General features: G+C 40.1%; 1 protein-coding gene across 3 annotated transcripts in view; it reads right to left on the reverse strand.

Moving 5' to 3' along the window:
- Positions 1-21,384, reverse strand: part of LOC124796043 (zinc finger CCHC-type and RNA-binding motif-containing protein 1-like) — a 94,088-nt gene that overhangs the window by 33,929 nt on the left and 38,775 nt on the right. Inside the window, exon 1 of one of the 3 annotated variants that reach the window (XM_047260147.1) lies at positions 17,183-17,208. The exons of the other annotated variants lie outside the window; for them this stretch is intronic. Within the exon in view, the coding sequence (XP_047116103.1) occupies positions 17,183-17,193 (11 nt within the window). The 5' untranslated portion in view covers positions 17,194-17,208. Of the gene's footprint in view, positions 1-17,182; positions 17,209-21,384 lie in introns of those variants that run through there. 3 annotated transcript variants of the gene reach the window in all.

Consider the following 21,384-nt stretch of genomic DNA (forward strand, 5'->3'; position numbering starts at 1 on the left):
ACAGTTGCAAGAAGACAGAGCTCCATACGGCCATGTGACACTACCAAAAGGGAAGACCCTCAGATTCAGCATATGGCTCTGTTGCATCGTACTGCATCTACTGAAGCAATCTGAGCAGCACTTGGCACCACAGTGACACAACAAACTGTTACAAATCAGTTATTTTAAGGACAGCTCCAAGCCAGATGCACTGTAGCACGAATTCCACTAACCCCAAACCACCACCATTTGCAAGAGCTCATTGGAGGGAAAGGTGGATGTCTGTTGTGTTTTCTGATGAAAGCCGGTTCTACCTCAGTGCCAGTGATGACCATGTGTTGGTTAGGAGGAGGAGAGTTGACGGCCTGCAGCCAACCTGTCTGTGTGCTAGACATACTGAAACTACTCCAGGCGTTATGGTCTGGGATGTGATTTTGTACGACTGAAGGAGCACTCTTGGGATTATCCCATGCACTCTGACTAGAAAACTGTACATCAATCTGATGATTCGACCTGCTGTGCTACCATTCATGAACAGCATTCCAGGGAGTGTTCTCCAACACAATAACACTCATCCACATACCGTTGGAAGGCAGCAGTTCACAGAAAGGGCGGTACTGCCAGTATTTATCCACAACAGGGCACGTTTCTAACCAGGTAGTGGTGGACACCTACAATAATTCAGGGGGTGTTCAAGTCACTGGCACTGCTCACTCAGGGCCACTTACTGTTAACTCAGACATGCACTGCCAAGTAGAGTAGACAGTGTCACCAAAGCAGGAGATGGACATCAAATGGCCATTCTGCCACTGTGACCTGCTAAGGGCATATCAGGGGTGTTCCAGCACTTCAACATTGCAGCTCAAGACCAAATAAAAGATGTTATATCTCGTATCGGAGTTTTCCATGCAATCCTGGCCAGAAGCACCGCCTCCCAAACCCACCGCTCCACCACCTCTATACCATGGCAGCCCCCTCTCACTCCGGTTTGCTATAGAGTGGTGTCAGAAGTATTTTGGTATCAGTGGACCTCATTTGGCAGCAGATACCAGCACAGTTGATGTCTAAGCAGCACTACTTCACAACCACAGAATGCAGCTTCATCAAACAAGGGGGTGAGTGAGCAGACTATTGCTTTTTGGATTGTTTTCCCCGTTTTATATGTAGAGGGCATGGAGTCAAGAGAGTGATGCACAGGGATTTGAAGGTTACATTTGTGCAGCCAGGGGAACAAGTTGATCTTTCGCAATTCTTTGTACTACAAAGAAACATTATTTCTGATCTGTGAGATGTGGCCAATGTAATTTGCCAGGGCATGCTGCATCCTGTACGAAATGCAGAGTGTCACTAGTTGGGAGGCAGCTCAAGCATTGGTTACTGAAATGGTGCAGATGTTACAAACCTGTTTAATAGACATGCAGCTATGGATAAAGACTGAACCAAGCAACCCACTCGTTTCTTAGACCCAGCCACAGCCAGTTTTATCATGCCCTTCTCTGGAAAGTTACAAAGTCATGTCTTTTATGGATGACCTGCAGTTATGAGTTAGAATTGGGAGGGTGGTTACCTTTTACATGCTTCTTAAAATCCTAAAACCCAACTATCCTCAACACCCTGTTGTAGATGGTTATTGCGCTCCCATGGAATGAATTTCTGCTCTTGTAAACCAATCTGTCAGCCACTAACTAACTGCTTGAAACATCAAAGATACTAACCACTTCTTTCACTGACTCTTGGCCATCCCCACTCCATTACCTATCTGGATCCCTACTAATTACTGATGATGCCCTCTCCCTATATAGCAATGTCCCTCATACCCACAGCCTTGCCACTGCCAAACACTAGCTCTCCCTACTTCCTTCCAACTCCAGACCTACTACCTAATGACTCATACATCTTACCACCTGTGTCCTCACACACAAGTTCTCCTTCAAGGGGAAGGAAATAAACAAATCCATGCACAGCCATGGGCACCTGCACGGCACCCTCCTACGCCAATCTGTTTATAGGCCATCTACAAGAAACCTTCCAAGCTTTTGAAAACTCCAAACCCCTTGTCTGCCTCAGGTTCACTGATGGTATCTTCATGATCTGAACACAGTGCTAAGGCATCCTATCCCCCCATTCCTCCAAAACTTCATCACCTTCCCTTCCATTTACGTCACCTGGTCCTGCCCAATCCTACCTGCCACCTTCCTGGATGCTTCCATCCACATCAAACCAACTAACCACAAACAGTCGCAGCATGTTGGCATATCTGCAGGGATGAGACTTTCCCTGTACAATACGCTGAAGATCTCACTGACAGGCACTATTCCTTCCAATCATAGCACACAAACAGATTTCCAGTACCGTATCTTCGCATAACCCTAACTCTCGCACCATGCCCAAGAATCGGTTGTACAGGAGCACCCCCTAATCACCTACTATCATCTCAGACTGGAGCGATTGAATAGGTCCTTTTTCCTGGTCACTGACTATCATCATGCCCAGAAATGACACACATTCTACACATAATCCTTCACATCTCTTCTAAATCGGCGTTCTGTCGCCCGCCCAACCTACACAATATCTTGGTCCAGCTCTATGCCACTCCCACTACCACCACCTTGCCATGGTGTTCATATCATTTTGAAGTACCCAGGTGCAAGACCTGCCCAATTCACCCACCCAGCACATTTTATTCTAATCCTGTCACAGGCTTATCCTATCCCTTAAAAGGCTAGGCCACCTGCTTAGCCATATCATATACCAGCTCTGCTGCAATCACTGCACAGCATTTCATGTGGGATGACCAACAACCAATCATGAGAACAAATGGTCACTGTCAAACTGTGGACAAGAACAAAGTCGACCTCCCAGTGGCACAACATAATGCTAAGCACAACATGCTCGAATTCAATGGCTGCTTCATAATCCGTGCCATCCAGATCTTCCCCTGCAGCACAGTGTTTCTTCATTACGTGCATAGGACATTTTTCGGTGCCGTTGCATAGGACATTTTTTAGTGCCGTAACCCCCCTAGTCTCAATTTCTACTAATCAACTGTTCCCACATCCAATCATCTTATTTGTGTCCTGTATCTCACCAGCTGTGGTAGCCATGTGCCGCATGCTTAGCCCACATATCTGCCACTTCTCCCTCCTGCAATACAGCCTGCACACCTACTACCTCTCTCCGAGCTGGTTGCTACCCATCTCCAGCACCTCCTTCTACTACCTGCCTCTTTCTCCCTCTACCCACCCCATCTGCCACAACCCCCAACCCAATCAACCTGCCAGTCTGCAATTCCAGGATAGTCTGTCCACCCAGTACAATGTAGGTGCACAAAGAGAGATAGATAAAGATAGATAGATAGATAAAGAGAGAGAATACTCTCTAGTTCTTCAAAGGATTTCTTCTGAAAGCTAGCAAAGCTTCTGTTTTCTTTATGTGCACCTGTCAATGGACCACAATTTCTGTTATTCAATTAAATGCTCTCCTTAGACCCTGGATAATTTTCTTAATACTTGTTAATTTCCCTACACTTCCCTCTGCACCTACTTTCTCCTCTCCTGTCATGAACAAATGAATTCCTGACATTAAAAACAAGGATTTGTCTCTCATTTTCCATTTCTGATGCCATGCAATAAGTACCAAAGAGACAAACATTACAAACATGAAATTTCTGCTACCATTATCTTTCTTCTTTATTTACTGTTTCCTTCTTGCTACTTCTGCAGAGTAGATACAGATGGAAGAGGAGTTGCCACATTTATTAAAAACTGCCATAAATTCAAGGACATTGACATTAATAAATTCTGTTTCGAGCAGCATCTAGAAGTATGTGCAACAGAAGTAGAGTTCCATAACAAATCCTATATAATAGTAACTATTTACCGAGCACATGCAGGAAATTATAATCTATTCATAAATCATCTAGAATCTCTTTTGGGTTATTTAACAGGAAGAAACAAAGAAATTTTGATTGCTGGTGACTTTAATACAGATTTTCTAATGCAATTTTCCAGTAAACATTTACTGCAGTCAGTAATGTTGTCTTTCAATCTAACTCACACTGTAAACTTTCCAACTAGAATCGCTAAATCCTCAAGGACAGCCATTGATAACATTTTTATAGACAAATAAAAGGAACAAAATCATATTATAAAAGCTGTAATCATGCAGCTCCTTGTTTCAGATGTAAATTCTAAGCAGATTATCAAGACTGCTAAATCTGAGTACAGGAGAGTAGTCAATCAACCAAATATTGAGTGTTTTAGAAAACTGCTCAAAGATATGAACTGGAAAGATGTTTATAGTGCTCATGACATGAATGAAAAATATAACACATTCTTGAACAATGTCAGTACCATATTTGAAAAATGTTTTCCTCTAAAAGCTACTCAAATTAAACAGTAGTCCATAATAAAACCATGGATTATATAAGGAATAAAGATTCCCAGTAAGACAAAAAGGAAAATGTGTCTGTCAACCAAGAATAGCTCCAATGCTGATGATTTAGCTAAATACAAGGAATACTGTAAAATATTTAAAAAAGTAATTCAGACATCTAAACAAATGCACTACGAGAAGAAGACAGCGATGTCGGGGAACAAAATAAAAACAATATGGGATATAGTGAAAGAGGAGACTGGTACAACCAGAAAGGAACAGGAGAAAATAGCATTAAGGGTAGATGACACATTAGTTACTGATGGGCATAGTGTGGCAAATGTATTTAACAAGTACTTTATATCCATTACTGATAGAATGGGATTGTCAAGATCAGTAAATAATGCCCTTGAATATCTGAAACTAGCCTTTACAAATAGCTTCAGGTACATGAATGTGTCACTCACTTCACCAAAAGAAATAACTTCCATAATAAAATCTTTAAAAACAAAGCATTCTAGTGGTTACAATGAAATATCAACAAAGTTGATTAAGGCATGTTCTTGTGAGTTTAGTACAATTCTAAGTTACTTGTGTAACCAGTCAATTATATATAACTGGGACATTTCCTGACTGGCTAAAATATGCAGATGTTAAGCCTCTATTCAAGAAAGGGGATAAAGAGATACCATCAAACTACAGACCAATTTCACTTTTGCCAGCATTCTCAAAAATTTTAGAAAAAGTAATGTACATGCAGCTTCTCAACCATCTGACCACAAATAACATATTATCAAGAACACAGTTTGGATTTCTGAAGGGTTCTGATATCGAGAAGGCTATTTACACCTACAGTGAAAATGTACTCAATTCATTAAATAACAAATTACAAGCAGCATGTATTTTCTGTGATTTGTCAAAGGCATTTGATTGCATGAACCACAATATCTTTTTAAATAAATTAGAATTTTATGGTGTCACGTGCAGTGCTGCAAAATGGTTCAAGTCATACCTCGCTAACAGGAAACAAAGGGTGTCAGTGCAAGGGACTAGTGAATTAAGTCATCAGCCATCATCAGAATGGGAAGAAATTACATGTGGTGTCCCACAAGGATTCATCTTAGGGCCATTGCTTTTTCTTGTGTACATTAATGATCTCTCATTAGTTACACTGCCAGAAGCAGAGTTCGTTTTGTTTGCAGATGACACAAGTATTGCAATAAATAGTATGTCAAGTGTAGTTCTAGAAATATCTGCTAATGATATTTTCATGGATATTAATAAATGGTTTAAAGCCAACTCACTGACATTAAACTTCGAAAAGACTCACTATATGCAATTCAGAACCTGTAAAAGGTTTCCACCCAGCATATGCATAAAGTATGAAGAAGAGCAGATAGAAGAGGTTGACAGTCTTAAATTCCTGGGATTACAACTTGATGATAAATTCAGTTGGGAGGAGCACACCACAAAACTGCAGAAACACCTCAACAAATCTGTATTTGCAATTCGAGTGTTAGCAGACATAGGCGACATAAAAATGAAAAAGCTTGCATACTTTGCCTACTTTCATTCCGTAATGTCATATGGTATAATATTTTGGGGTAACTCTTCAAGTCAAACAAAAGTTTTCAGAGTTCAAGAGCATGTAATACGTATTATTTGTGGAGTAAATCCACAGACGTCCTGTAGAAACCTCTTCAAAGAACTGGGTATACTAACTACTGCCCCTCAGTATATTTACTCCTTAATGAAATTTGTCCTAAATAATATATCTCTTTTTCCAACAAACAGCTCCGTTCATACATACAATACCAGGAACAAAAATGATCTGCACAAGGACTTATAAACACTTACTTTAGTTCAAACAGGGGTCCACTACTCAGGAACACTCATCTTCAATATTTGCCAGCAAACATAAAAAATTTAGTTACAAACAAAGATCAGTTTAAAAGCAGTCTGAAAGACTTACTAGTGGCCAACTCCTTCTACTCCATTGACAAATTTTTAATAGAAACAAATGATGTATTGTATATACTCATACTATTAGTATTGTTATTTCAGCTTAAAAAAAGATGTATTGTATATACCTATACTATTAGTATTGTTAATTCAGCTTTAAAAAAAAATAAAAATAAAAAAAAAATTGACGTGTTCCACATCCACAAGGATCTCCTCAGCATGGATCTATGGAATGAAAAACGAATCTAATCTACAAATTTTGAACTCCCACAAAAGCTACAAGGGCACAACATGTGGCAGGAGCTAGTAATGTGCTCACAAGAATTCTACCTAATGTAAAGACTATGACTAAGAAAATGACATTGTAACAGGATGTGTTTAGCCCAAGTAAAACTGATTAACATTTTATTACATTTGCGGAACATAACATATCTTTCTGATATGAATATAATAGAGGGAAACATTCCACGTGGGAAAAATATCTCTAAAAATAAAGATGATGTAACTTATCAAACGAAAGCGTTGGTATGTTGACAGAGACACTAACAAACACAAACACACACACAAAATTCAAGCTTTCGCAACCCACGGTTGCTTCATCAGGAAAGAGGGAAGGAGAGGGAAAGACGAAAGGATGTGGATTTTAAGGGAGAGGGTAAGGAGTCATTCCAATCCCCGGAGCGGAAAGACTTACCTTAGGGGGAAAAAGGGACAGGTATACACTTGCACATACACACACATATCCATCCACACACATACAGACACAAGTAGACATATGTAAAGGCAAAGAGTTTGGGCAGAGATGTCAATCAAGGCGGAAGTACAGAGGCAAAGATGTTATTGAATGACAGGTGAGGTATGAGCGGCGGCAACTTGAAATTAGCGGAGGTTGAGCCCTGGTGGGTAATGGGAAGAGAGAATATATTGAAGGGCAAGTTCCCATCTCCAGAGTTCTGATAGGTCGGTGTTAGTGGGAAGTATCCAGATAACCCGGACGGTGTAACACTGTGCCAAGGTGTGCTGGCCGTGCACCAAGGCATGTTTAGCCACAGGGAGATCCTCATTACCAACAAACACTGTCTGCCTGTGTTGACGTTGACCTCCATCTGTCCAATGGCCAGCTTCACACATCCATCCACATCAAACCCACCAACAAGCAACAGTACCTCCATTATGACAGCTGCCACCCACTCCATATCAAACGGTCCCTTCCCTACAGCCTAGGTCTTCGTGGCAAGCGAATCTGCTCCAGTCCGGAATCCCTGAACCGTTACACCAACAACCTGACAACAGCTTTCGCATCCCGCTACTACCCTCCCGACCTGGTACAGAAGCAAATAACCAGAGCCACTTCCTCATCCCCTCAAACCCAGAATCCCCCACAGAAGAACCACAAAAGCGCCCCACTTGTGACAGGATACTTTCCGGGACTGGATCAGACTCTGAATGTGGCTCTCCAGCAGGGATACGACTTCCTCAAATCCTGCCCTGAAATGAGATCCATCCTTCATGAAATCCTCCCCGCTCCATCAAGAGTGTCTTTCCGCCGACCACTTAACCTTCGTAACCTCTTGGTTCATGCCTATGAAATCCCCAAACCACCTTCCCTACCCTCTGGCTCCTACCCTTGTAACCACCCCCGGAGTAAAACCTGACCCATGCACCCTCCCACCACCACCTACTCCAGTCCTGTAACCCGGAAGGTGTACACGATCAAAGACAGAGCCACGTGTGAAAGCACGCACGTGATTTACCAACTGACCTGCCTACACTGTGAAGCTTTCTATGTGGGAATGACCAGCAACAAACTGTCCATTCGCATGAAACGACAGAGGCAGACAGTGTTTGTTGGTAATGAGGATCACCCTGTGGCTAAACATGCCTTGGTGGACGGCCAGCACATCTTGGCACAGTGTTACACTGTCCGGGTTATCTGGATACTTCCCATTAACACCAACCTATCAGAACTCCAGAGATGGGAACTTGCCCTTCAATATATTCTCTCTTCCCATTACCCACCAGGCCTCAACCTCCGCTAATTTCAAGTTGCTGCTGCTCATACCTCACCTGTCATTCAACAACATCTTTGCCTCTGTACTTCTGCCTCGACTGACATGTCTGCCCAAACTCTTTGCCTTTACATATGTCTGCTTGTGTCTGTATATGTGCGGATGGATGTGTGTGTGTGTGTGTGTGTGTGTGTGTGTGTGTGTGTGTGTGTGTGTGTGTGTGTGGGCGCGTGCGCGCAAGTGTATACCTGTCCCTTTTCCCCCCTAAGGCAGTGGCTCCCAAACTTTTGTTCGTCACGCCCCCCTTCTGCCGAAAACAAAACTTCCGTGCGACCCCCCCCCCCCTTAAAAATATAGGGATTTTTATTAATTATCAAGAAACTACTGAAAAATTTGTGATGGTGACGTCATGTAACATGGTGGGCTGTTAATGTATCGAGTCACAGTTATTACGTCATCAGTATAGTCTAGTGATAATAAGCCACTCCTAAAGTAAAGAAAGTCCTTGGTAAACAAGGAAAAATATTTGCGACCTTTGCAGATGAGTGGATGCGGGCGATTATTTTAAGTTGAGTGTAGCTTATTACTTTCACTCATTATCAAAAATAGTCACTCAGTCATGGTGACATCACTGATTTGTATGCTTATAGTGCTCCCCATTGTCATTGCGCATAGGTTGGCATTTATGTCAATGACAACAGTTACCGAACGGCGGCAAAGGCCCAGTTCCCAGAACCAGACGAAATAATTTTGCAGACTACACAGAACTTTAAAAAATATGAATAAAACAACTTCCATACCTTGATTACATTCACTTGCTGCACACCATTTCTTCACCAGTATACGATTTTAGGACTACTCTTCGCTTACCACATCTAGGATAAACTTTTGCTGTGTCTTCATCCAGAAGAAATACTATTATTAGTTGAAATAACATACCACATGTGACGTATTTATTATAAAAATATTATTTCCACACACATATGGCAAGAAACAAACAAATAAATGAATGTGAAGGACGAGCGTGCATATTTTTTACAAGATTTTGAATTCTTGGCTGAATAGTAGAAACTAGGCTACGTAAATCATTGGCAATACTGAGTTTGCTTCTAAGCTTATTTTTTATCGCCACTACTGCTGAAAATGCTCTTTCGCACAAATAAGTGCTTGAAAATGGTAAATACAGTTTCAGTGATTGTTCTGCTGTACTGGGATACACCGTGATATATTTCACCCAAAATAAAGGCTTATACATCTTCTCCAAGTCATACTTCGCTGCAGAATCAGTTTTAATTTCTAAGACTTCCTCTTGTAGTCTGTCTGGCAACACATCCACATCAACGTGAAATGGACCCGTCGCTAACCTATAATAAATTTTACCATCACACCTGTTAGGGAAGTATCGTTTGAATTCATCAATGAGGTGCCGCAAATGGTTCAATATTTTACTTTTAGTATCAGTATCCTTAAAATCGTTTTGAAATCGGGCTTCTTCCAGGATTCCAAACAATCTGGGAAAGCAGGAATAATTGCATGCTAAAATTTTACGTTTCCATAGCTGCAACTTATCAGTAAATGCTTTGATGGCATCCCGATGAAAAATTATGTTTGACTCTCAACCCTGTAATTTCAAATTCATTGTGTTTAAAGATTCGAAAATATCTGACAAATAAGCCAATGCAACATGAACACCGGGCTTTCTAAATTCCACATACAATTCAGTTTGTCTGTTATTTTCCAAAAACTGCATCACTTCGTCTCGGGGTTCAAATAATCTTCCTAGCATATTTCCTTTTGAGCGCCAGCGTACTTCTGTATGAAGTAAAAGTGTTTTATACTCAGCTCCTAATTCTTCACAAAGAGTCGTAAATAACCTGGAATTTAACACACTCTTTTTAATATGATTCATAATTTTGATGCACAATTTCAAGACATCATTGAGTTCCTTTGGAAGTGTCTTAGCTGCCAATGCTTGACGGTGTATTACACAGTGGATAGCAGTACCACTAGGGTTTTTTTCTCTGACTATCTGCATGAATCCAGAGCGACATCCAAGCATTGATTGGGCGCAGTCTGTGCATACACCTATCAGTTTCTGCCATGATAACTCATTTCCACAAAAGAATTCATAGATGGCTGCCATTATATGAATTGCTTTTGAAGTTGTCTTTAACTCTGTAGAAAACAGCAACTCTTCTTTAATTGCTTCATTTTCTATACAGCGTCGAAAGCGAGCAGTTGGCAACAATTCACAACATCGGTACTCTCGTCTAACTGTATTGCAAAAACCTGCGATTGTTTGACAGCCGTAAGTAATTGATTTTGTATGTCTTCGGCCATATCATCAGTCCGACGTTTCACAGTATTGTCAGAAAGCGGTATTTGTGAAAGTTTTTGTTTACTTTCTGACCCAAGAACAATATCAGCAGCTTTCCACAAACAGGATTTGACTAGTGTCTCTCCAATAATATGACTTTTCTTGGTCCTTGAAATAAGTAGCGATAACTCATACGAGTTCCTGTAGTCATGTCCTAGTTCATGAACCACGGGCAATGTATGAGTGGCCAAGTAAGTGGTCCCGACAGTCGGGATACCAGTTACTTTGGAATAAGGCTGGGCATCTCGGACATATTCTGAGTCGTGGTCACCTTTGTGCTCATATGGCAAAGACTACCAAATCCACCGGTTAGTCCCTCAGCCATTAGGGGTAAAACCCAATGGGACTCGGGGCAAGTAAGGCTAGCAACCTGCTTCCCTGGTACTTTAAATATGATGCTGGCAACAATCAGAGCAAAATGCCTCGGACCTTTGGAGGTGACGGAGTCCCACCTCTAACTGACAAACCAGGGACTCCTAAGATATGACTTGGCAAACAAATGGTAATGAGATGGGGAGCTATTAATATCAATGGGGACTACTCTGGGAAGAAGGTAGAGCTGGCAGAGGCTGCAAGTAAGATGGGGCTGGACGTTTTAGCTGTTAGTGACATTCGGGTAAGGGGTGAGAAAGAAGAGGAAGTGGGAGAATACAAGGTCTACCTGTCAGGAGTCAAAGCAGGAATAGCACAATGGGGTGTAGGGCTTTACATCAGGAAAGAAATGGAACCCAGCGTAGTTGCAATAAGGTATGTAAACGAACGACTGATGTGGATAGATTTGACAGTGTCTAGCAAGAAAATTAGGATTGTGTCAGTATATTCGCATTGTGAAGGGGCAGATCAAGATAAGATGGATAGTTTTTATGAGGCACTCAGTGATGTAGTTGTTAGAGTAAAGGACAAGGACAGTGTTCTGCTCATGGGTGATTTTAACGCCAGGATTGGAAATCGAACAGAAGGGTATGAAAAGGTTATGGGTAAATTTGGAGAGGATATGGAGGCCAACAGGAACGGGAAACAACTCTTGGATTTCTGTGCCAGTATGGGCTTAGTAATCACAAACTCCCTTTTTTAAACATAAGAACATTCACCGGTATACTTGGGAAGGCAGGGGAACCAGATCTGTCATTGACTATATAATACCAGATCAGGAATTCAGGAAGGCTGTGAGGGACACACGTGTATTCAGGGGATTCTTTGATGACACTGATCATTATTTAATCTGCAGTGAAATTGGGATTGTGAGGCCGAAAGTGCAGGAGGTCAGGGCCATATGTAGGAGGATAAGAGTGGAGAAACTTCAGGATAAGGAAATCAGGCACAAGTACATAACAGCGATCTCAGAAAGGTACCAGTTAGTTGAATGTAGTCAATTACAGTCATTGGAAAAGGGACACAGTACTAGAAGTGGCTAAAGAATGTCTTGGAACAGTAGTGTGTAAAAGTAGGATGAAGCAAACAGCTTGGTGGAATGATACAGTCAAGGCAGCCTGTAAAAGGAAAAAGAAGGCGTATCAAAAATGGCTACATACCAGAACCCAGGTAGACAGAGAAAGTTATGTTGAAGAAAGAAACAAAGCCAAACAGATAATTGCAGCATCCAAGAAGAAATCGTGGGAAGACTTTGGAAACAGGTTGGAGACTATGGGTCAAGCTGCTGGAAAACCATTCTGGAGTGTAATTATCAGCCTTCGAAAGGGAGGTAAGAAGGAAATGACAAGTATTTTGGACAGGTCAGGAAAACTGCTGGTGAATCTTGTGGATGCCTTGGGCAGATGGAGGGAATATTTTGAAGAGTTGCTCAATGTTGGTGAAAATGCGATCAGTAATGTTTTAGATTTCGAGGTAGAATGGGATAGGAATGATGATGGAAATAGGATCACATTTGAGGAAGTGGAAAAAATGGTCAATAGATTGCAGTGCAATAAAGCGGCTGGGGTGGATGAAATTAAGTCGGAACTCATCAAATACAGTGGAATGTCAGGTCTTAAATGGCTACACAGGATAATTGAAATGGCCTGGGAGTCGGGACAGGTTCCATCAGACTGGACAAAAGCAGTAATCACACCAATCTTTAAACATGGAAACAGAAAAGATTGTAACAACTACAGAGGTATCTCTTTAATCAGCGTTGTGGGTAAAATCTTCTCAGCTATTGTTGAAAGGAAAGTGCAAGTATTAGTTGAGGACCAATTGGATGAAAATCAGTGTGGGTTTAGGCCTCTTAGAGGTTGTCAGGACCAGATCTTCAGCTTACGGCAAATAATGGAGAAGTGTTATGAGTGGAACAGGGAATTGTATCAATGCTTTATAGATCTAGAAAAGGCATATGACCGGGTTCCTAGGAGGAAGTTATTGTCTGTTCTACAAGATTATGGAATAGGAGGCAAACTTTTGCAAGCAATTAAAGGTCTTTACATGGATAGTCAGGCAGCAGTTAGAGTTGACGGTAAATTGAGTTCATGGTTCAGAGTAGTTTCAGGGGTAAGACAAGGCTGCAACCTGTCTCCACTGTTGTTCATATTATTTATGGATCATATGTTGAAAACAATAGACTGGCTGGGTGAGATTAAGATATGTGAACACAAAATAAGCAGTCTTGCATATGCGGATGACTTAGTTGTGATGGCAGATTCGATTGAAAGTTTGCAAAGTAATATTTCAGAGCTAGATCAGAAATGTAAGGACTATGGTATGAAGATTAGCATCTCCAAAACGAAAGTAATGTCAGTGGGAAAGAAATATAAACGGATTGAGTGCCAAATAGGAGGAACAAAGTTAGAACAGGTGGACGGTTTCAAGTACTTAGGATGCATATTCTCACAGGATGGCAACATAGTGAAGGAAGTGGAAGCGAGGTGTAGCAAAGCTAATGCAGTGAGCGCTCAGCTACGATCTACTCTCTTCTGCAAGAAGGAAGTCAGTACCAAGACTAAGTTATCTGTGCACCGTTCAATCTTTCGACCAACTTTGTTGTATGGGAGCGAAAGCTGGGTGGATTCAGGTTACCTTATCAACAAGGTTGAGGTTACGGATATGAAAGTAGCTAGGATGATTGCAGGTACTAGTAGATGGGAACAATCGCAGGAGGATGTCCACGATGAGGAAATCAAAGAAAAACTGGGAATGAACGCTATAGATGTAGCAGTCAGGGTGAACAGGCTTAGATGGTGGGGTCATGTTACACGCATGGGAGAAGCAAGGTTACCCAAGAGAGTCATGGATTCAGCAGTAGAGGGTAGGAGGAGTCGGGGCAGACCGAGGAGAAGGTACCTGGATTCGGTTAAGAATGATTTTGAAGTAATAGGTTTAACATCAGAAGAGGCACCAATGTTAGCACTGAATAGGGGATCATGGAGGAACTTTATAAGGGGGGCTATGCTCCAGACTGAACGCTGAAAGGCATAATCAGTCTTAAATGATGATGATGATGATGATGATGATGATGATGATGATGATAACTCATACGAGGCTTCCAGTACCTTTCCTGATGTCCGTGCAAAGGATCCAGCAGTGACCAACTTCATTCGTTTCATATTATCACATTTTGCAGCAAAAAAATCCTTCGGCTTCTCTTTCAATGCACCATGCTTTGCCCACAAATAGCGTTCCAGACGAGAAGGTCTCATGGAAACGTTGCTCAATACCTCATAGCAAATAACACATTGCGGCTAGTCAAGAACATTTTTTGTATAGAAGCAAAACCGTACTGACATAATCATCATTATATTTACGTTTTTTCACGACACTCATGGTGAAGTAAAAAAAAAAACAAGAAGTTAACAGTATAATTTCGCACTAACACTGATTTTACTGAGGCATAATGCGAAAGATGCAACGAGATTTCAGCAAAATCCAATACATCAGATGTGTCAACAATTGCAAGCAACCAACTGAAATAAAGGAAAGCTACTGTCGTCTGTCGGCACCTCAGATGACTGCCTGTGAGGAGTGGGGCGAAGAACGGGGAAGCCCAGCTGCAGCGCAGGTAGTCAGTGCACTGTCTGTCTGCAACTTGGTGGCCGAGCAGGGCTCTTGCTGGGAGAAACAGGCTTTTCCCGGATTAGGTTGGAAACAGCCCACAGGCACCCTAAGAATTTGCTACCTGTTCTGCGGTGCTGTTCTGAGCAATACAGCCTGGGGTTTTATGCGAAAATCGTTTTCCCCGTATCTTTCGTTATTTATAAACAAAACGTTATAAGTTTTGAGATAACATCAATGAATTGGTCGTCAAATTTCACAGTAATTAAGTGAGGTCATGGATACACCTCACACATCGCTGGAAACTGTGCACAGTGCCAAGCAGTTATCTCTGTGCTCGTACCAAAAGAAGCCATTGTCGCAGCAAAGAACGTACACTAATTTCAAACGAAATTATACCGTATTTCAAAAAGGCAATTGAAAAATAACTGTTTTGTCAGATAAGTAATCCAAATGAAAGAGCTGTAGTACTGACCGTTCGAAAAAAGAAAAAAAATAGCCTCACTAATGGACTTCATTGTCTACCTAGCTGGGTTATGTTTCATTGTTAGCAGTCACGACAATGTTTCCAGAATGGGGTGAAGTACTCTGCTCAGAACGAACACTTGTACTAGTTTCGCATTCACGTCATGCACATTTTTCTGGTGACAAAGGGCATAACCCTGGCATCCAAATTACGAACCCGCCATTTCATTTGAAGCGTATACAGTCCATTCAAGTCACTGTAATCGCATCACATGGGGATGCGCGGGTTGACAGGGTAATAAAACGGCATTTTTGCAGTTACGCAGTATAAGTGATTATTACTCTGATGAACATAGCCTACTACGGCTAAAAGTTATAGCATGATTACATTCAGTTCGTGTGTACAAATGTACGGAATAGTTAATACCTGACTTTTCTGTTTTCCAGCTGTCAGAAGTAAGTTGTTTACAAATCTGATATATTAGAATTAACGCATATCACCTTCATAATTTTGAGAGTTTCTGTGTGTGACATTCTAAACGTGGCATTCTAAACGTGATCTTCAAAAGCTGTATGTTCTAGGATAGGTTATTGAGATATGATTGCAGGATGTGGGACGCCAAATGATTGCATTTAGCAACATAATCTGTCATTAATACCTGCACATTCATTTTTATTAAAATATCGATATTAAAAAGAAATATTAGGTTTATACCGCTAACTCCACCCGCACCCCCCTTGCAACATCATCACGCCCCCCAGGGGGGCGCGCCCCCCAGTTTGGGAACCTCTGCCCTAAGGTAAGTCTTTCCGCTCCCGGGATTGGAATGACTCCTTTCCTTCTCCCTTAAAACCCACTTCCTTTCGTCTTTCCCTCTCCTTCCCTCTTTCCTCATGAAGCAACCGTGGGTTGCGAAAACTTGAATTTTGTGTGTGTGTTCGTGTTTGTTAGTCTCTCTCTATCAACATACCAACGCTTTCGTTCGGTAAGTTACATCATCTTTGTTTTTAGATATGTCTTTCTATTCACAATTTACAAAATATTTGAAGTCAGACCTCAATCTGCCACTAGATGCAGAATACTTCTTAGTGTTAAATATGTGAATCACATTAACAACTTCAGTTCCTCTTCTTCCTTTTTTGTTATTTCCTATTTTTCCAGTATTCCCTCATTTTCTCCCCATGAAGTCTCTTCCTTTCTTCTGTCCATGTTGTTCCCGATTTTTATTTCTTCTGCTTTGAAAGCCTTCAAAATTTAGTATTTTATTTTTAAAACAGTTTCTTTCTGCTATTTCTGATTCTTTGATGTTGTTTCATTCTAGATCTTTCCTTAGTTCTGTAATCCATGCTATTGTCAATTTCTTCTTCCACTAATATAGGAGTGTAACAATATTAGAGAAGGAAAGTTGCTACTCACCATATAGCGGAGGTGCTGAGCCGCGAAAGGCACAACAAAAAGATTCACACAATTATAGCTTTCGGCCATTAAGGCCTTGTTTGGCCATTACTTCAGATATTCTCTCTATATTTTTGTAGATCTCTTCATTAATTCTCATTTTCCAACCATCTGCAGTTTTTATTGCACCCATTATTTTTCTAATAATCCTTCTTTCCAGTACCTCTAGTCTGTCCAACTTACAGTCCACCATTAGGCATTCAGCTCCATATAAACATTCTGGTCGTACCGCTGTGGTGTAGTGTTTTAGTTTTGTTTTTCTAGATATACATTTCTCGTTGTAAATATTTTTGGTCAAACCATATGCTCACTCCATTTTGTTAATTCTTACATCTATTGCAGATTTTTCTAGTCCATTCTGTTGTATAGTATCTCCGATATTTAAATTTATTTACTTGCTCTATTTTACGTATATGTGTTTTGGCACATTTTTTATATTGTGATGGATTTTGTTTTTTCAGCTGAAATTTTGAGGCCAGTACTGTTTGCTATTTTTTCCAGAAGGTTTACTTGAGTAACTGCTTCTCTCATGTTTTCTGAAAAAATTGCAAAATCCTCTGCAAATGTCAAGCAGTTTACCTTAAATCCATTTGTTTTCCTTCCCAGAGTTATTGGTTCAATTTTGTGATTTTTTAGCTCCAAATACCAGATCCTTACAATTTTTCCTAGAACACAATTAAACAGAAAATTTGACTTTAGATATTGTACCTGTTAGTGTTTCATGAATTATATTTGCTAATTTTGATTTAACACCAAATTCTCTAATGACCTTATCTATTGTTTCTCTGTCTATACAATCAAATGATTTCTTGAAATCAATAAATGACACTATTATTGAGTCGCCGGTTAACATTCTATGGTGAATTATTGACCTTAAGTTAAAAATTTGTTCTGCACAGGATCTTCCCTTTCAAAAACCACCCTGATATTCTCCCAGTTGTTTGTCTAAAGTATCTACCACTCTGTGCAAGAGAATTTTTGATAATATTTTGTATGCCACTGGCAGAAGTGACACTCCTCTGTAATTATTGACATTTTGTTTGTCTCTCTTTTATGTAGCGGATGGATTAATGCTGTTTTCCATTCAGCTGGAATCTTTTCAGTTTTCCAAATGTTCTCAAAAAGCAGTTGTAGATCCTTTATGATTTTTGGTTCTGACCACTTCAATAATTCTGCTGTAATGGAGTCTTCACCACTTGCTTTATTGTTTTTGAGTGTTTTGATGGCTTCATGAATTTCTAACTCTGTTGGTGGGAAATTTTCCTCTAGATTTTTAGGTGTCACTGGAAATTCTAATTTATCTATTATAACTGGGCAGTTTGATAGCTTTTCAAAAAATTTTGCTAAAATTTCACAATTTCTTTGTTATTTAATTCCATTTTGCTGTTTTCAAGTATGTGTTTAAAAGTTTGGTAAAAAATTCTAGTATTTCTTTTGGTGAAATTTTCTTCTACTTCAATAAGGTGAGACTTTTCGAAGCTTCTTTTGATTTTCCAGATTATTTTTGATGTTTCTTTTCTTTGTTGTTGGAATTGTTCACGGTCTTCCTCTTTTTTCAAACATCTCCATTTTTGAGCTCTTTGTACTAGTGCTTCTTCACACTCTTCATTCCACCATGTCTTCTTTTTATTCTTGGCTAATCCTAAAGTTTTCTCTGCTGCTTGAGTTATTTGCATCTGGAATTCATGCCAATCACCTTCTTTACTTGTCTCAATTTCTTCTATAAATTTTTCTCTATTTTCTTTTGTAATATTAGTTGTTGTGGTGTTGTATCTGATCACTTTCTTGGTCGCCTTTTTTGTTTTAGATGGGAGGAATTTTATTTTAATTTTAGAGAGAGAATGATCTGAATCAAATTCCCCATTTCTGACTATTTTAAAATTCATAATTTCCATGATATACCTTTTAGATATGGCAATGTGATCCAGTTGAAATTCTCCTAGGTGTGGATTTGAATGTCTCCAAGTTTTGGCTTTTCTTGGTAGTTTGAGGAAATGTGTGGACATGAGTTTGAACTGGAACATTTTACACATATTGATCAGTCTTTCACCAATTCTGTTTGTTCTTGAGTGTGTTGGATATTCACCTACAATACTCCTAAATTTCTTTTCCCTCCCAATTTGCGCATTGACGTCACTAAGAAGTATTTTAACGTTCTTTCTAGGTGATAAAAATTTCAGATTCTAAAAGATCCCAGAATTGATTTACTTTCTCCAGATTTCTTTTGTTGTCTGCATTTACAGTGCATGACAGTTTATGAGGGTGTAACTTTCATTTTTGCACTTTACTGTTAACATTGATATTCTTTCTGATTCAATCTAAATTCTGTTACACTGTCTACAATTTTTTTGTTCACATAAAAAGCTGTTCCAAACAGCAGCATGTTCTCCATTATTGTCAATCTTGGTTTCCCTTTATAAATTCTATAATGTTGTGTATCAACTACATTCTCATCTAAGAATTGTGTTTCTTGGACTGCTATAATTTGAGTATCATTCTTCTGCAGAAATAATTCTAATTCCTTTTGTTTCCCAATTTTCAGAAAAGAATTTACATTTAATGTTCCAAAGTAGGACTTCTTCTTGAACTGAAACTTGGAAGGCTTTTCAATATATTCCACCTCTTCTTCATTGCAAATGTTGCGACTCCTCAGAATCCTAGGTCCCATTGCATTACATGATGTAATGGTGGATTCCTCATCAGAGTTACCATCTGTGGTAGAGCATCCATTGTGCGAGCTTTCCATTTTGCAACTTGAAGCTACAAATTGTAAAGAGTACGGAATCCAAAGTCATCCCTGAATTCCCAAAGTAAGACCAGGTTGTTCACCTGGAATATTACTTATTCAGCCACCAGTAACACGTGGAACAGATGCTGTCGGGATACCGCCACTAACATTGTGCCCTCTGTCCACTTTGGCCTTGGACAAGAGGCTTCCTCTTCCGCCAGCTCCACCGTACCGAAGTCCATCTTTTCCGCCTTCGCTGCCATTGAGGTCTTCACCATATCCCTGGCAAGGGGACATCACGAGGTAGTATCACCTGGACCAGGTGAACCTTGGTTTTTTAATGAGGTGTTACTCCTCCCCCTCCTCCTTTCTCAACTGGGCTTGGGACTGGCTATGTCATTATGTACTTTATCTCTTTCAAGACAGAAAAAAGTTGTTCACAACAAAGATCTAACCCAGTAGTAACTTGAAAACTCCTCTGTATACCACTAGGCCAAGTTCATACCTTTGCTTTAATTTCTTTTAATTGGATTTCCAAAGCATCTGGTGCAATTGAAAAATAGTGCTTATTAATTTCAATCCATTTTCTACGCTACACATCCTGAATCCTCATCTCAAAATTCTGACATAGTTGCACAATTTCAGTGATCTAAATTTACTTTCATGAAGCCAATCTAATAACAAAAATTGTTCACATGAAGGACAGGCAGAAGATCTGTGCATGTCTTTTTTGCTTCAGATTTATGTCTCATTGGATTTTGTCCTTCACTGCAGCAATAAATTGCTTTCTCACATCACCATCCAACTAATCATACAGCAGCAAAGTGAGAATGGTAACAGACCTTTACTGGAAGACACCACTGCTGCCACCTTCATTACAAAGTGCAAGATGTTGGCAGCTGAATCAAACAAAGTACTGGAACGACAAATGACTGTTTCAGATCAAAGTGTTGCCACATGTCAAGTGTGCTGAATAATTGGAACAGTGTGAGCACAGTGAATTAGGCTGCCTTTCCGCTGCATCTACCCAGCAGACTAGCTATGGGCACATGCTCCATGAGGCAGAGTTGGAATGGTGGGGTGAAGTTGTACACTGTTACGTTTATTGCTGCCCTCAATCAACTTTCATTTTCCAACTTGTTCCACTTTTCCAGTCAGGCTTCTAACAAAAATGATCTCTTTATTAACTACATACATTTCAAGTTCTATGGCCATCTCAATAATGGTTTAATATCCTGTCGACATTGAGGTCATTACAGACAGAGCACTAGCTCAGATTGCGTCAAGGATGATGAAGGAAATCAGCCATTTCCTTTAAAAGGAACCATACCGGCATTTGCCTGGAGCAATTTAGTGAAATCTCAGGAAACCTAAATCTGGATGGCTGGATGAGGGGTTTGAACTGTCATCTTTCCAAATGTGAATCCAGTGTGCTAACCACAGCAGCATCTTGTTCGGTCTCAATAACTGGCCAAGCATAATGCAATATTGTAATACAACATTAGAAAATCCCAGACTGTATGCAAAAGTTGGAATGAATACAGATAACTGCTAATTAGTTAGTAGAGGCATTGAATGATAGATCTGGCATACAAATAGTAATTTCAACAACATAGTTCAGATCATAAACTCATATTCTTCTTCATCCATCCAGCTTGTGCAGAAGATTTCACAATTTATTGGTTTACTTCTTTAAAAGGAATCAATAAAATGAATCCTGCAGGCTCACAGGTTTCCTCTCACTGTTTAGTTTTTTTCCTAGCATGAAGTGATAGATCCACAACTCTTCCACTGTAAAATATCAGTAAACAGTCAGTTACACTATTTTGCAAATGGTCCATACATCGCCTATGGTCTCAGCCTTCAATCACATATTGTCCACGAGTGTGTCGTGCATTTACTACACTTACACATGTTGCAGTTTAGACACACTTCACCTTCAAGAGGAGTGTAGTCACATTTGAATTCAAATGCCCATTTCATAATTACTGAAAATGAATGAGCAGATTCCTTAAAAACCTTCAGCAACTTTGAAAGAGTTGTCACTGGTGAC

This window comes from Schistocerca piceifrons, chromosome 1, assembly GCF_021461385.2.
Source record: "Schistocerca piceifrons isolate TAMUIC-IGC-003096 chromosome 1, iqSchPice1.1, whole genome shotgun sequence".
Taxonomy (NCBI): domain Eukaryota; kingdom Metazoa; phylum Arthropoda; class Insecta; order Orthoptera; family Acrididae; genus Schistocerca; species Schistocerca piceifrons.